At 40.7% G+C, this 17,372-nt stretch overlaps 1 protein-coding gene across 2 annotated transcripts in view; it reads right to left on the bottom strand.

The window, feature by feature from the left end:
* MRE11 (MRE11 double strand break repair nuclease) overlaps positions 1 to 17,372 on the bottom strand; it is a 38,672-nt gene that overhangs the window by 5,508 nt on the left and 15,792 nt on the right. For both annotated transcript variants that reach the window (XM_090030526.1, XM_090030533.1), the window contains exons 10-16: positions 16,946 to 17,072; positions 13,011 to 13,114; positions 11,641 to 11,814; positions 9,025 to 9,087; positions 7,767 to 7,998; positions 6,487 to 6,570; positions 28 to 86 (exon numbers count right to left, since the gene is read on the bottom strand). In XM_090030526.1, the coding sequence (XP_089886652.1) occupies positions 28 to 86; positions 6,487 to 6,570; positions 7,767 to 7,998; positions 9,025 to 9,087; positions 11,641 to 11,814; positions 13,011 to 13,114; positions 16,946 to 17,072 (843 nt within the window). The remainder of the gene's footprint in view (positions 1 to 27; positions 87 to 6,486; positions 6,571 to 7,766; positions 7,999 to 9,024; positions 9,088 to 11,640; positions 11,815 to 13,010; positions 13,115 to 16,945; positions 17,073 to 17,372) is intronic.

Below are 17,372 nucleotides of genomic sequence, written 5' to 3'. Positions count from 1 at the left end.
GCAACTTTACAAGATAGTTTTTCTCACCTCTGAGTAATTCTTAGCAGATGAATTCCGAGAAGGCTGTTGCCTTGAAGATTTAAAGGCTAAAATAAAGGACATGAAAACACATCACAAGTGTTATCTAAAAAGAGTAGTTTTCAACCATTTTTGTACCAGGGCCCATTTGTAAACATTGATGGCCAGTCCCGAGCTGCTGCCTCCCCTCCCTGCCCAGGCCCCAGCCTCCCCAGTGTGTGGGGCAGGGGGTGTGTATGGGGCAAGGAGATGTGTGTGAGGCATGGAGGGCACAAAGCAACCCCTTGCAGTCTGGAACTCTGCCAGCCTGCAAGGGAAAAGCCATGGTTTCCCATGTTTGTCTCTTTTAAAGGAGAATCCATTGTTAAAGGTTGTTAATCCATTTTTAAAGTCTGTTCGCAACCGTTTCAAATATTCTGGCAACCCACAGGTTGAGAAACAGCGATCTAAAATACCCATAATTTATTACATGATCAGGTCATTTCACACAACGTTCCACCTTCAGACTTGCTTTACAGTTTCTTCCATGACAAATCAAAATTAAGCAGGATTAGATCTTCTCTGAAGTAACGTAGCAACTGAGTCTTTGCTGGGGTCAGAAAACTGAAAAGAAATCTGCCATTATCAGAAGCTTCCTATTCTGGCTGAGAAAAGTTTAATTACACTGTTCAAGATAAAGAGGACAAAAGTTAGGGAAATGTACAAGGGTGTTTCAGAAAGTAACAGAGGTTTTGAAATAAGACCATTTTACATACAATGGTCATTTACTGGACTATATCACTTCTCCACATAATCATCAGGGATTCTGTTTTTCTGTTTAAAAATCCCAACTTTTCTGATTAAGCCCCCCAAAGTCCACGTTTCTCCACGATTAAAATGAAACGCCACTAATATATGTATGTGCATGTGTGCATTTTATTTATTTATACACACACAACTGGGCCCATATCCTGGTGAGCTAAGGGAGCAGGAGGAGCTCTGATTTTGTACGATAAAAACAAAATCAAATGCCAAAATATATAGGTATTTAGAATGTATTTTATTATAATGATTGAGGCACTGGTATGCTTCCAAAGTACTTTAAAATTGTGACTATATCAATAAACATTGTGTTCAACTGATAAATAAGAGCTATTGAACACAAGTTCCATTTATATAATGTGTCAGAACGTATTTGCAGTGCTCTTATTTTAAGTAATCTAGGCAATTTTTTTCCTGTATTTTACGTTGCATGCTTTCTATACTAAGGCATCATGAATCTAATACTTGTAGCACAAGACATCAAAACTGAATTAACCACTGATTTCCCCATTCCCATCTACCATACTATCCAAGACAACAAATATATTCATAGCAAATACACCTATCTTCCTGGTCAGTGCCTAGACCTTTTGTATCGCTGATACTGTGCAGTACTCTTGGACAGAAAATGTTAATCAGATTAGGAAGTGAATCAGCACTGCTATATGAACAACACTATGTTCAAGAACACTTGGACTAAATGCGTATTTGGATGCCCAAATGCACTGAGATGCTCACAGGCTGACTGATTTTCTAAACTCAAAATGAAGTTGTAGATACATCTTTAACACAAAGTTGTAAACCAAAAACTGGATTTGCAGATATTTTCAACCAGCAATTAATGGGGGTTCCATACATATGAGATATTTTAGACCATGTGTTGTTACTGTAGCAAAGTTCTTGATGTCTGTGGAATGTATCAAAACTCTCTCACCAAGTCAGCCTAAAGTCAGCACTAAATGATCTTGCTTGCTTCTTTTTGTAGGCAGCATGGGCACCTGATTATTCCTGCAGTGAGTTAGGGAGTCTTAGACAGTTGCGGTGTGGAGGGCCTCTGGAACAGTGGTGGCCACAAATATCACAGACAGTCCGCGTGATGTCATGCAGCAGATGAAGGAGGGGCTAGGCAGCAGAGGCAGGCAAGGCAAGCAGCAGAAAATAAAGCAGCAAGTCAAGCAGGGAGAACAGACTCCCCCCAGAAAGCAGAGCAGCACATTGGGCAGGTGTGACAGCGCCATGCCCGAGCTGCCGACATACTGAGCTCCAGGTGGTTGGCATGGGACTGGGGCGTGGGAAGAACCCTGCCCCAGATGCTGCTGTGACTGGACCATCACCTAAGATCCCATGCTGGGTGACCAAGGTCAAACAGGAAAGAGAGAGGGCACCTCCAAGGAACTGGGAAGAGGAACAGCTGAAGGAGCCACAGCAAAGTGGCTCTCCAGTACAGTGGAAGCAGCAGGCATGCCTGTCGAACAGACAACTGGTGGGAGAATGGACTGTGCTCAGATGCAGCATAGGCTGATCCAGGACTGCACTATACCCTGCCAGATACAAGAAAAGGAAGAGCCCACATGATAGGAGCAACCTGCCAGAAGGCATAGGGAGCTCAACCTGGTGGGTCAGAAGTGGTGCCCAGAGCACCAAACTAAACCCATGCTGTAGGAGGGGTAGCTCAGTGCACCAAGGTGTCACTGCCCTGCCTGACTGACAGGCACAAGCTATTTATGTTATATTATCTGTTTGGCTGTAAGTCCCAAGATAGAGTCACAGGCACAGTGTACGCAGATCTGATGCTCATTGGGCATCTAAAGAAAACAGAATCACGTTGCCGCCCAACTCGTCACTAGAGTTTGGCTATAACACCCAAGCAGAAAGGGGTGGGATATAAAGGGGAAGAGGAGCCCCACAGAAGCTATATCAACATGATCACACCAGGGCTGCCAGAGAACTAGATACCACCTCCTCGCAAGTGAAGGTTCATCTGGAAAAACAACAAAATTGTGGTGTGTGAGAGAGCTAGGTGCAACATGACCAGGTGACCAGGGCATGCCCACAGCCCAGCAGTGGCTACGTCAGGTGTGGACCTGTCACACAGGGGAAGGGGATCTGAATGGCCCTTGGGGAGGGCAAGGGACGAATCTGTAGCACACCTGTCATAAAGGCTGGCCCCCGTTGCTCTAACAGTCCTCTGGTACCTGGCCAATCTCCCATGACCTCATGAGGATCATTATTAAGGGGTCTGAAAGAACTCTGCCAAATCTTTCAGTACCCTAGGATGAGGTCCATCCTTCCCTGATGACTTGAATTCATTCAGACCCAACAAAAGTTCTCTGTCTCGTTAGCTCCTCCCTCAGCTTGTCCCCTTCCTTATCCAGATAATCCTCATTAGGTGTCTGGCTGCAGCTTAATTTTTTTTTTTTTTGTGAAGACTGAGGCAATATAGCTGTTGAGCAGATGCATCTTCTTTGCATCTTCTGTTAGGAGTTCCCCCTGACTGGTTAGCAGAGAGCCCAGTGTTAATAGAGGACCCACAGAAATGGACTATGGGGGTTTTTGCCTTTCTCTGCATCAGACGCATGGTCCTCTTCCTTGGATCTCTCAAACATATTTTAACAAACTACTTCCTGTCCTTGTAGCAGCATCACATTGAGAGTACCTCCAGCCCCTGTGGCACAGCATGGTGTTTTGGGGATTTGTAACTGGTAGCTGTACAAAAGGGTTGTTCATGAAGTTTCACAAACAGGTTAGACATACACTTGTACAGGACAGTCTGAGAGAGGAATGATCCTGCCTTTAGCAGGGAGTTGGACAAAATGATGTTCTACAGTCCCTTTGAGCCCCATTTTTCTATGATTCTATTATAAGGCATCTAAGTGGCTTAGATGCTGTAGGTGACTAAATGTCATTCTATCCCAATCAATTAATTTTATAATACTCTCATTTCATCCTTATGACTGACAAAAAAGGAGCAACAGTCTCAAGTTGCAGCAAGGGAAGTTTACTTTGGATATCAGGAAGAATTTTCTCACTAGGAGGACAGTAAAACACTGGAACAGGTTACCCAGAGAGATGGTGGAAGCTCCATCCTTTGATCTTATTAAGACCCAGACAGACAAAGCCCTGGCTGGGATGATCTTGCAGGGGATGGTCCTACTCTGAACAGGGGGTTAGACTAAATGATCTCTGGAGGTCCCTTCAAACCCTAATTTTCTATGATTCTATGACAGTAACAAAAAAAACCCAAAACAATGAGGACCACCCACCCCCTGGAGTCACTAAGTCCACTTATGCACTTGCTGCTTTTTTCAAATTGGGGTAGAATAGTGACACTTCGGTGCTTAAGATGACTTACTCAAGGAGTTGGAATAGAATCTGGTCCTCATCATTTCCGTAATAAACCCTGGTGACCTGAGCTCAACCGTATTAAAAAACCCTGGCCCTGGTTATTTCTTATACTACCTCTACTTTGTAAAAACTCTATTATTTATTGCCAATGAGTTAGCAGAGTCTTTTATCAACAAAATGCCTACAGAACAACCACCTATCAAATCAAGGTAAGCTAAAAACATGATCCTTCTGAGTTTGCTAAGGAGTGCTAGAAAGAAACAGAGTGGCAGATAGGGGTATTCTGCTCTTCATGCCCTTGAGGGGGCATGAGGACATAATGGATGTGGAAGTGACTGTGGATATTTCCAGTTAAAAATATTCTGAATCCCTATGCAAGGGTGCATGTACACCAAGAGTAGAAACCATAGGTACAAGACTTGAAGGAGGAATTAAAAGTTTCTCACGTTTGACATGCCAGGGATCTTGGTTTTCTCCAATAAAAAAAAACAAAACAAAACCCCCAATTTTCAGTTTAAAATAAGAAATATAAAATCCACAGTTTTCAATTATTAAAATGAAAACCTTAATCATGGAAAAAATGTGGATTTTGGGTTACTTTTTTAAATTGAAAATTGGGGTTTTTTTTTTTTAAATCAGAGAAAACCAGGATCCCTGGACATTACCAATTTGTCAAACCTATCATTATTTTTTATCCAGCACCATCCCATCCACCATATTCACAAGACATTTAGACTTTAAAAAAAAAAAAAAGATTCTGTGCTAAGATTTTACCGTTAACCTTGTCTGGTCAAAAGAAAGGCCATTTCATATATACTTGTGAGGCTCTTTAAAAATAATTTCCACATAAACTTCCAAAGACTGAGAAAAATGCTAAAATGTCTGAGTAGAGGATAATAATAAAGCGAAGTTTAAAACTTGTGATGTGAGAGCCCATGGAAAGTCTGCAAGAATGTGAGGTCCTGTGTGGGAATAATGGCTCTTCCCTCAAAACCGCCTGGAGGACTGGGTCCGTGCAATGCAATATTGAAGACTGTACCAATTCAAAAGAGAGTTTTATGAATGCAATGTCAAACCCATATGCTGCTGTCTTGTTTCAATTAAAAATGGAAAAATCCAGTCCACTTCTGAGAGCTACTCCAACAATGGCCTAGCCTCTTATTACTGTCAGCAGAGGTGCAGAAGACCCATATATTAAAATAGAGAAAGCACTTAGATACTAAAATTATATAAATATAAAATAAAAATAAAAATCAAATAAGACACTTTTCACATATAATACTGAAATTATCTCATATTAAAGTTCTTTAGAAGAGTGAATTTTGAAAACTAAAATGAGCCACTTCTGTGAATGAAGGCAGAAAAAGCCACTCAGAAGATCTAGTATTAATGCTGCTGTTCCACATAACATACTTCCAGAATACTTACAAAAAATGAGACCAGGAAGTGAGGAGCAGATGAAAACTAAAACTGATAGCAATGTATTTACTGTATTCAATATAATTATAAAAATGTAGCCATTAGATAACAAGGTTAATGTTTTAAGCACAAAAACAATTTTAAAATATTTTTTAAAGTTATGAAGTAATTAGATTTGTAAAAATTAATGATACAGTTTGTAACTTTAAACAGCAGAAAGCTGTGGAAAGCTACAATTTTGAAGACTGCTAGCACAGTGTACTTAGTGAAACAGATTTTGGTTTAAAATTGTAATTGAGAAAAAATGTGCTTTTCAAGGGCAGCAAGCCTCATCTGACCTACACTGGGTAAACATGAATACTGTTTTCTTTACGAGAGTTGCTCTAGATTTATCCTCATCTAACAATTGGGATCCTAGCATTTTCACCATTGCATCTGCCACATGTCCACAAGTATTGTTATAAAGCTTGGCTTATTTGCACTCATTAGTGCTTAGTGACATTTTCATCCATTAGATTCTACGTGTTTCCTACAAGATCATATTTGGAGGACTTCAGAAGGCATGAGCATCTGTTCAGCTTGCCCTTTAAAGTGTTTCAAAGATTCACATGCTTGAAATGTCATGCCTGTCTATACCCTAAGAAATTTATTTCATTTGGTTAAATGGAGTTGAAAGATGGTAGTGGAAACCCTCAACTTTCATTTGAACCCCATTCACACTTTATTATTCCACTTCATGACAGCCAAAAGAATCTCCTTGCAATGGCTGAATTCTGACTACTGGAAAGGAAAGGCAACAAGATACTGCATCATAAAAGCAGTTAACTTCATTATGGCTTTTTGCAAGTAGGTAACTATGGGGGAGGCTGAAAAATGCTGATGCCGTACTGATTTTGAACGTACCATCAAAGATAGACATATTCTTGGTAGGCGTAGCAATAGGCTTGTAAGTTCTACTGCTACTGGATGACTCCTGGCTAGTATTTCCTGTAGAGAAAGTAATCAATGTTCAGTTTTGTTCACAGGTCTACCATACCCACAATAATTACAAGTTCTAAAGAGGTGGCCTTGCCCATGCTGGAACAGGTGTCTGATGTACCCGGAGGCTGGCGGGTATGGGCAGCTTCAGCACAGAAAGGGCCATCTGGGTGTCTGTGGGGAGGGCCGAGCACATGCCTATTTCCTACTGCTCTAGGTGGGGCTGGAGCAGGTCCTGGAAGGTGGCCCAGGTCATGCAGAAACCATGGCTTGTCATCCAAGTGTGCTGGATGATGCACAGCCAAAAAAGTACCAGGCCCAGAGGCAACGGGGCTAGAGACCCAGGAGGGTGTCAGCAGCCCCTGCGGTGGCATCATGGAGCCCTTTGTTGGTGTCCCTGCTGGCAACAGTGGCAGCAGTAACCAGGCAAGCGATCACTGTGCATAGGGGAGCCGGGTGAGGCAAGACAGCTGTGGGTCAGGTGAGTTAGCACAGCGGGCTAGCAGGAGTGCTAGCCATCACTGCCAGGGGCAGGGGATGAAGCAGCTATAGGACAGGGCAGCATAGTAGCCAAGGAAAGAGCTGCTGTATACTGTCCCTGTGCTTGGCACACTGCTCTTGGGCAAGGAAAGGGCTGGCCAGAGAGCAGAGAGTGGGGCTGGCTTTTGAAGATGGTTACTGGGTGCTGGCAGCTGCAGCTGGAGCCTAGAGCTCCCCCCATGGTGATGCCAGGGGCCTAGTGCAGGGCTGCAAGAAACTGGGTGCTAATGTGCTCCCTAATCGATGCATGTGTAGACCCCGGTCCAAAAGGGTTTATACCACATTAGCTTACACCACGTTAAATTTATGCCAAAGTAAATGCACATGTAGACATGCACAGTGTCTTCCAACCTGTGGTTCCCTAACCACTTCATTTTTTAAAATATTCATCCTCCTTTCAAATCATAGAATCTGATCCTGTTATCATATCCGCTAACACAGGCTCCCCAAGGCATCCATACTGAGCCTGGTAAAAACAGGCTTGCATCAAGCAAATCCATTTGTACAACTGGGGCCTTATTGCAGCTTTTAACAAAGGGAAGGAATGATACTCTTTAAAGTGCATAATCAGACACAGCCAAGCTACACATCATTTTAGGGCAACATTGAAAAAACTTGCAACAGAAACCTCTAATACTTATAAGACAAAAAACATAACTACTAACCTCTTCCTCTTCGAGACACTCCTCTTGTGGCTGCACTTTGTCCTCTTGTACCTCTTGCTCGAGCCCTTCCTCGCCCTCTTCCTCTGCTGGTTGTTGCAGAGATGGAGAACCCATCATCTGAATCATCGCTACCTTTTTGTTCCATTGTTCTCGTGTCCATACGTTCATCATCACTAGAGAAAGTGGTGTGAACAGTTTCCTGAGATCGGTGGGCTCTAGCCCTGGTCATTGCCTGAAGTGAATGATAAATATAGAATATTTAATTTTAGTAAGGAAGTACATCAGGGTTGATTAGTAATGACATGGTCATACCATCCCAGTTTTGGGACCAATAACAACAACTAAAGGGCATCAAGTTGTGGTGTAAATCAGTTTAGAAAACAGAAATCTTCTTCCTAGTCATGCCGCAGTCACATTTAGTATACAAAGCCAGGATTGCTTATGAAACACTTTTCTTCTTTTCAAAGTCTACAAAACTATTTTTTATAATAGTCTGTTTCAGAGTTTATTATTAGGTGACCATACCACACAATAGTTTGAAATGTTTTCTCTCTGTCATAATATGGTTATTTTTCTACTTTCAAGTGTGTGCAGCAAATAGTTAAGCCTCAAAGGCAAATAAGTTGCGTGACTAAGCTGTCCTTCAATGTAATAAATGTAGTAATAAAAAAATAAAACAGGAATGAGAGAACAACGTTTGGGGGCAAAGGAAATGCAGAGAAAGAAAAAAATATGAAATATAATCTGGAAAAAAGATGAGTAGGTTGAATTTTAAAATCTGCATTTTCAATTTTAACAAAAATCAGGGTCCAGTCCTCCTTAAACTGGAATAAGTAGCAAGTCCTCAGATACCATTATGCTTATTGTGTTACGGAAGTGATAAAACTGACCCATAAGTAGATTTGACCCTCCTAGTATTTGTAAAAAAGCACTCTTTTGCTGAGAAGTGTACAGGATTTCCAGTAATCTGTTTGTATAGCTGTCCTCTGCCCAAGTCAACTTCATTCCCCTTTTTAATTTAGGCAGGACCTTAAATCACAGATGCAACTACATGAAAGAGTAATAGAAATAACTATTACTGGACTTAGGAGCTAGCATGCCACATATACTAAAAATGAGAATTATGGGGTAGCAGCAACTCCTGACTTGATTATATTTCTAGTCTAATAACGTATTTATGTTCCAATAGAAACTAATAGTCCCATATTCCTATGCAAAGTACTTGATATACACTGGGTTTGCAATTCAGGGTAATTACCTCCCGGACTTCTTCATCCTCTTCTTCAGTATTCTTTTTTCTGGTCTCCCTAAATTTTCGCACCTGTATCATAGAAAACAAGTTTAAAAAAAAGTTTTTTCTGTATATCATCATCCAAAATAGGGATCAGCACCCGAAGGTCCATGAACCCGTGTGGATTTGATAGCATTTGGTAACAGAAGGCCCTGACCACATTGCAATGAGACTAGACAGCAGGGGTTTGGCAGGAGGAGGGAGTTCTGCCTGACAGCGCCAGGTAGCAGGGAGAAGCAGTTCTAGTGCCAGCCCACCTCAGACCCAAGATGGCTTAATCTGGCCTGCCACTGGAAATGTTGCCGACCCCTGATTTAAAATTAAGTGAGCAAGTAAAAGAGCCTTTGCTTTAAAAAGGTACAATAAACTACACTTTCAGAAAGTAATCCACACAATCTTTTGGTTTATACAGGCAGTCCTTGGACTTACAACACAATTGGTTCCTGAAATCCTCGTCTTAAGTCAAAACATTTTAACTCAGAACCAATTTTCCCATAGGAAAAACAATGTTATAAATTGGGGATTGGTTCCTGAACCACGGTCTAATATGCTATTTTCACCAAAAATAACCCAGAATGTTGTACTCAATCAATTATAGATGAGTAATATAGCTACATTAAGGTATTTATATTGTAAATAGCAATCATATTGATTTGGAAGGACTTCTTTGAGGTGACTTTGATGGACTTTTTGAAGGGCTCTTGGTTGGACTTTTGGAAGGGTTTTTGGCTGGAGTTCTCAGGAATCTTGGCTGTAGGTTTTTCTGGAGTCTTGTCTGCTTTCTTAAAAAAAAAAAGTGTCCAGGGAAATTTGGACAGATCCTTTCCAGGGAGATGGGCGATGCAGTGAACTTGTTCACTGGTGTGGTGTTGGATCAAGTGCTGTAAAGTCAAAACTGACATCAGAAAGTTGAAACAGTTGTCAATTTATAAACACTGTAAGTGCAAAACGTTGTAACTCAAAACGCTGCAAGTCAAAGACTGCCTGTACTGGACGCGTTTTGAACAGAATTGAAAAACATCATTTTGCCAGGAAGGCTACTCTGATCATAAAGAGCAACATATATATTTTTTTTTTACAAATATGAAACAAATTTTTTTACCCATCTTGGTAATAAAGTTGCACCTGAAAACCCAAGATGTTTTAAAAGTTTTCTTCTATAATCAAAGTAAAAGTTTTCTTCTATAATCAAAGTGAAGAAAGTTTAATAATGTAGTTTATTTTGATCTAGTCCACCCCAGGTTAAAATAAATCTGTGAAACAATCCACAGCTGCATGAGGGGCAGAAGCAACACTATTACTGATGAGTGTAACAGAGAGATCAATGGATCAATGTCAGAATGGCACAATGTTTCAAGAAGGATTCCACAGGGGTCTGTTTTGGGTTCCATACTAGTTAATTTTGTTTTATTAGTGATTTGGATGCAGGAGGAGAGAGCTTGCTGATCTTGTCTGCAGGAAAAACAACACTGGCTTGCAAACACTTTGGATGATGGGATTAGAATTCTAAAGGAACTTAGTAGTAAATAGAAGAATTGGGCACTGGACAACAGAATGAAATTCAAAGACAGGTGATAAGAGGTGTTATACCTAGTGAAGAAAAGCCAAATGTAAATACAGGACAGGAGATAATTGGCTACACAGTAGCATGGCTGAGAAGAATATGAGGATTTGGTGCATCACTGACTCAACTTGAGGGAGAAAAAACTGGCCATTAAAAAATTAGTAAATACAGTATAATCTTTGTTATCCAGCATTCCCAGGGTAAGGGGATTGTTGGTTACGTAAAAATTCCAGTTATCTGAAATAACCTGGCAGTATTTTGCAGATAATGCAGAGTTGGCAGAAGATGGTGGCTGCACTCGGAGCAGCCAGGGCAGGGTGGTGGGCAGCAGCAGTGGAATGCAAGCCCCCCTCCCCACGTCCAGCCAGCTGGCTGAAAATTCCGATTAATAGAGTTCTCTGGTTACTTAAACACCGGAAAACAAAGATTTTACTGTATAATCTTGGGCTGTATTAACAGTACAGAAGATGCAGATGGTAATAATACCACTCTACTAAGCACTAGTTAGGCCTCAGATGAAGTATTGTGTGGAGTTCTGAATTCTGCAGTGCAAGAATGTGGAAAAAGTAGAGAATCCAAAAGGTGAGGCACAGAGATGATAAAGAGGTTGAAATGCAAGCTGTACAAGGAAAAGTTGAGAGGACTAAATATATTTAGTTTGATGAAAATATGATTGTGGGTGGGAGGAGAACATGACAGGCTGCAAATCAAGAAAAATGTGAGACTAACTGCTGAGAGCAGGACACAAAGCAATGGGATTAAACTGCAGCAAAGCAGATTTAGGTTAAATCTCCGGAAAATAATTTTTTACTGTTACAACAGTAGGACAGTGAAACAAGGTGCACAGGAAAGTTGTGGAATCCCCTTCACTGACAGCTTTCAGGGTAAGTATCTGTCTGGAATAGTACTGGAATACCACATCCTACATATGTGCACAGTGGATTGGACTAGATGAACAACTCCACTCTAGTCTATGCCTTGGTTGTTCCTAAGCATGGAAGTAGTTATTCATTACTAACCTCCTCATCTATTTTTTCTTCCTCTGCATCAGTACGACGTTCCTTAAGAAACCTCTGTGTTTTCTCTAACTGAAATTTCACCAATTCTTCTATAGCATCTTTCTCTTCTTTGTCCACAAACTCTTGTACTGCTTCTCCCATTCCTCTTTCAGTCAAAAGTGAAAGTTGCACTTTCTTTGAGGAAGTAAAAAGAAAAAAAAAAATGCATGGGTGAAAAGTACAGCATCTTTCCCTCAAACACACCTGAAAGAGCAAAAACTATTACGTGGCCAAATTATTCCTCAGAAGAGCAATATGCCAAAATAAATATTTTAAATGCAAAGAATGAAGGTTAACATCTCATGTATTTGTTCTTGGTCAGAGAATTACAGATACCCAAAATGACAATGCTAATCCCAGTGTACGTCTTTAGGAACCAAGAAGCAGCAAAATCGTTTACATTTAATTTTTGTACCTGTGACAGTCTTCATCAAATTTCAAGAAAGCCATGTTAGTCTAAAGTCAGGCAGGAGTAAGTAAGTCACAGCACTGGATAAAGTAGGCTGTAGTCTACATGTTTATGGCTCTTTGAATAAGTTAGTTTCTACAGTACTGACACTAAAGACTAAACACTCCTACACTGCACTCACCATCTTATGGGCAAAACTCACATGCATATTTACTACAAAGGAGTACTTTCAACATGCAAAATTAGACCTACGAAAATCATCCAATAACAAAGTGTCAGCATTTCAGATCTCACAAGTTTCTTATTCAATGTGCTTGTATTCTAGATTTGAAAAGAGTTGCTTTACTATAACTAGGAAAATCATTTTTCTTTTGGTTATGATACAGTTATACATTAGCTTCAGGGCACCCAGTTAATTTAGTTTAATATATGTGCATTACAAACACATGAAGTAGATACTGCTGTAGAAACTCATTTTAGGTGCCTCAGGCTTAGAAAAAGAGAAAAGAAGTAGAAAACTACCTTCAGTGAACTCTATTAGATTCTATAAAACATTTTCTCCTCACAGACATATAGCCTTTTAAACACACTCAGTTTATTGAATCGATTCTTCCTAGACTCGGACAATAAAATTGCAAGAGGAAAACCGAATGGTCATTTAAAAAAAAAAAAAATATCTCTTTGGTGAAATTATGTTATTTCCATCATTAAATGCATATTAAACCCTATTGCAGTGATGATTTAATTTCTTAGCATAATGCAATTATTTACATACTCCCATATTAAAAAGCAAGCAGATACATTTATGGGTTACAGGCAAAGGATATGCATGAATCACTAACGGAACAATGTTTTCAGTATATCAAAAACTTAAGATTTCACAGATGAAACCTACAACTTAAAAACAAAGAAACTGAGATACCTTCTCTGCTGTCTGGAAGTACTGCTTTACAAGATCCTCTACTCTCAGGGTTGTCCCTTCAGGGGCAGGTCTGCTAAGAAGCTTCCCGAAATTAATCTCATTTTCTAGAAAAGAGAAACATTAAAACAAGCATCCATCTTGTCACCTTCACCCAATATCAAATTAACTGATAATGACATCACTTTTATCAAATGCTGACCGTGTCTGATGAAGTGAGCTCTGTGATTAAGTGACTATATAAAGGTGCATCTCTAACAAGCTTTCTGGAACACTTCATCCCAGACACATTAGGAAAAGGTCTTACCATAGCTACTCCCTGGACATTCAGATATATTACTAAGCTGTATATCCATGTTATAAAATAATGCAACATTCCCTCAGCAAGCAATCCCAGGCTATTCTTCAAACACTTTTCCTACTTCATGTTATCCATTTTATTGCACTCTAGTAGCAGCCAGCTGTCCTTCAGGCAAGCCTCAACACTAGATAAAGCTCTTGAAGGAGAAGGCCTCCCAACAACCCTCAGCACCAGCTGACATGCTGCTCTTCCACAGAGAATGCTAGAAAACTCTACCAGCAGCAGACTCAGTACCTGTAGCATCATCCAAACAGATCTTGGTTATAAATGTAAAGTCTCTGACCTCATGCTGTATTTAAGTATAGAGTGAATTAGCCATATTAGTCACTTAAGTGCTGAAAGAAAGAAGTGTTATGCAAAGAAGCCCAAGACACACAAGTGGGACATCATCCTGTCATTTTTTATATGTTGTTCGTCCTTCACAGGCAAAGACAACTGCATCCAGCGGGGGCAGGGAAGGAGAGAGAAAAGAAGTGGGAAAGGAGCAGGGAGGGAGAAAAGAGGAAAAAAAAAGAGAAAAAATGGAAAAAGGAGAAAAGAGAGGAAAGAGAAAGGAGGCAGGTGGAGGCTAGGTCACGTGAGTATGTAGGCGATTTATAAACCCAATCTTTGCCTTGAACAATCTGCTGCAGCAGGGGCATGAAAGTGATGAGGACTCAGTATGAAAGGTTTTCATTTTCCTGGCCAAGCGTTTCCTCATTGCTTCCACCATGTGTTGCTGTTTGAAGGCCAGTGCTCTGTTCTGGATTGATGACCTCCAGGATGGACAGTCATAAGTGATTTGCTCCTATGACTCTGGGTTGATGCCAAAACTCATTAGGGACACCTTTAGGGTGTCTTTGTACCACTTCTTTGGTGCGCTGTGAGAGTGTACTCCATTTGACAGTTCATTGTAGAAGATTTTCTTCGGCAGGTGAGTGTTGGGCATTCTTGAAAGATGGTCAGCCCATCTTTGCTGCACCAGTTTCAGTGGCATGTGAATACCCCTACTTTTATATAGCCCTACTTTGAAAGTGAACATATCAAGCAAGCAAGTAAACCCCAAATGATCAGAGCTATAGTAGTGATTTTGTAATTTGAAAGTACCAATAAGTTAAATGTTTATAAATGCACGATGTAATCAGTTAAAAAATAACTGAGAAAACAGCAATCGGATTTTAAATTAGGTAACAGGCTCTTTAAGTGTGGCTACTAAATCAGAAAATCACACGTTTTCACAAGTTCATGCAAATAACATTACAAGCAAACCTGCAAACAGGTTAAAAGTATTGGTAAAACACTTATGTACTATATTAGTGGCCTTTTAAATCAGTACAGCTCGCTCTTACACAAATTGAATCTTCATTAGTGATTGTTACAGATTTATTATTAAGCAACATTGTTAACAGCTATTAACTAAATAAATACTACAAATTCTAGGCACAATGGAAACGCTACTATGTTATTTAACTACTGTTTAACATGTAATGGCTTTAAACAGAAGACATCTGGCATAAGATATTCTCGTACTAGATCAAGGCACTTCCATATCTAGACTTCTGTTTTTACAAAATCTAAAAACAAGGTATGCCACCTGCATAAGCCTGGTATTTTAGGAAACTTTTAAAATGATCAGTTCTAAAGACATACCAAAGGAAATTTCACAATTCTTTCACTCCACCTTTCAGACGAACATGTCCTAAAAATGAGTGTGGACCAGAGATGGCAAATTTGCTGAAATACTAAAGACTAAGTGCAAAAGGAAAAAACCCTGGGTCATGCCTAGTTCACTCTCCCTTTCAGCTTCCACCCTTTGCCACTGTGGGTCCATCAACACATGTAGGTAAAAGGTACAATGGGATCTAATGCATGATCCACACAATCATGCTTCCTGCTGTGTCACGTGCATGGCAGAAGGCACAACTATGGGATTGTGCATTAGATCCCATTGCATCTTACTGCCCATGCAGGGGACAATCCCTGCATCACAATACCAGGCTGCCCCTGCAATAGCTCCTCCAGCTGTGAGTCCCACAGCTGACAAGGCTCAGCTGGGCTCACAGCTGAGGCAACCTTACCTGCACTGCCCCTACTGCAGGGCTCCCTGGCTGCAGAGCTTGCAGCAGGAAGAATGCTGGCACCACTGAGAGTCAATACTGCCCCCACTGCAAGCCCCAGAGCCGAAAGAGCTCACAGGGAGGGGCAGCATCCTTCCTGCAGTGGAGAACACTGCCACCACTGTGAGCCTTGTCAGTTGTGAGGCTAGCACTGGGTGTGCATCTTTGTGGTTGGGAGCCCCTCAATTGGTGCAGAGCACTCTACAGGGGAGCATTTGGCCACTCATTCAATTAATGGCATGATCAGAACAAGCTAAAAAGTTATTACACATTTTTTGTGAAATAATTTTGTAGCTTATTGCTTATTTTATCATACCGTTAATTGGTTGAACAAGTAGCTGGGTCACAATTTAAGGCATAGTTACCTAGTTAAAAGGGGGCCTGTGTGATACAGGATACTGGGCAAGATGGACTTACAGTCTGACCCAGTAAATGGCAGTTCCTATGTTCTTAAATCCCCAGTCAGGGAGGACACTTGCAAGGCCAGATCTTTGACACCTGTGATACAGGGACTTCACAAGGTCATCTAATCCTGCTCAATCATCCCTGACTAAACCATCCCAGCCAAATGTTTGTCTAACGTACTTTTGAAAGTTTCCAAGGATGGAGATTCCACAGCTTCTCTATGTAGCTTGTTCCATTGCTTGACCACCCTCAGTCAGGAAGTTCCTCCTACTCTCCAACCTAAATTTTCCCTGCTGCAACTTTAGGCTGTTGCTCCTAGTCTTGGCCCTTATAGCCACAGGAAAAAGCTTATCCCCGTCCCCTCCATAATCGTTCTCCAGGTACCTGAAGACTGTTATCAAATCCCCTTCTCCTCAGTCTTCTCTTTACTAGTAATGAAAGAAAGAGGGAAGGGGATTTGAGGGGGAAGGGGGCACAAAAATAGCAGCAACTGTGCTGCCAGCCTGGCTGCTGCACCACCGGCAGCACAGCCACTGATGATATCCTATGTGCCACTTCTACCAAGAGCACTCGAGCATCCAGTTATGCCTCTGTGTTTCACAAATCTTTTTAAGCAAATGCACGCACCTAAAAAAAGGAAAGAGTCCTCATATTTCTCATGAAACATGGATTCAAAGGAGGTTAGGTAACAGACATTTCCTAAGTCCACTAGAGCTCAGTAGTTGTGAAATGAGGTAGAAACCTTTGCAAAATGGTAAAAAGGTTAACATGCACACAGCACTTTTCACATTCTCTGCAGATGCTGACAAACCATTACCTTTTAAAATGTTGATATTCAACTGCTATGCAAAGCAACACAGTAGACATGCAGTGCAGAAGGAGTCCTTTCAATACCAAGACTTTTAAAGAAACAAAAAGCCACCCATAAACCCAAATCTTTCTGCAATATTCTAAAGATTAGTTGGGACACCTTGCACATTTGTTAACTGCTTGCCAACATTTTATAAATACTGTTATGAAGATAAAATATAAAGTAACAAGGAAAATTAGCTCACAGCATTATGTTTTCTATTTACCATTTTTCTCTTTTTGCTCACGATGTCTGAAAAAATGAACAATGTCTTTTGGGTTAGCTACCCTATCCATGAATTTCTGGCTGAAACGATGAACATTAAATGGTTCAAAACCTCCTGTGTAGTCAACCTTAAAAAAAAAAGGGGGGGGATGGGAAGAGAAAGAATGCATTAAGGTATGAAATCTGAAGACAGCAGTGTGAAAACTAAGGAATTAATGTATGCCAAGATACATATATTTCCTTTCAAAAAATAATTAAAAACATGAATAAGTTAGTCTGTTGTTAAATGCTGTGCATGTGCAACACACCTCATCATAGTACCCCATGTCTGGCTGCAGAGGTAGCTTGCTCATCTCTGGAGAGAGCAGCATCTTTCAGTAATCCATAAAGTTCTGAAATCCATAAACCATATAAAGCAGTAGCAGTGA

Source organism: Crocodylus siamensis, chromosome 1 (genome assembly GCF_052110815.1).
Source record: "Crocodylus siamensis isolate JL-2025a chromosome 1, ASM5211081v1, whole genome shotgun sequence".
Classification (NCBI taxonomy): Eukaryota; Metazoa; Chordata; order Crocodylia; family Crocodylidae; genus Crocodylus; species Crocodylus siamensis.
Note: the sequence above shows the minus strand (reverse complement) of the source record. Positions and strands in the feature narration are given on the sequence as shown.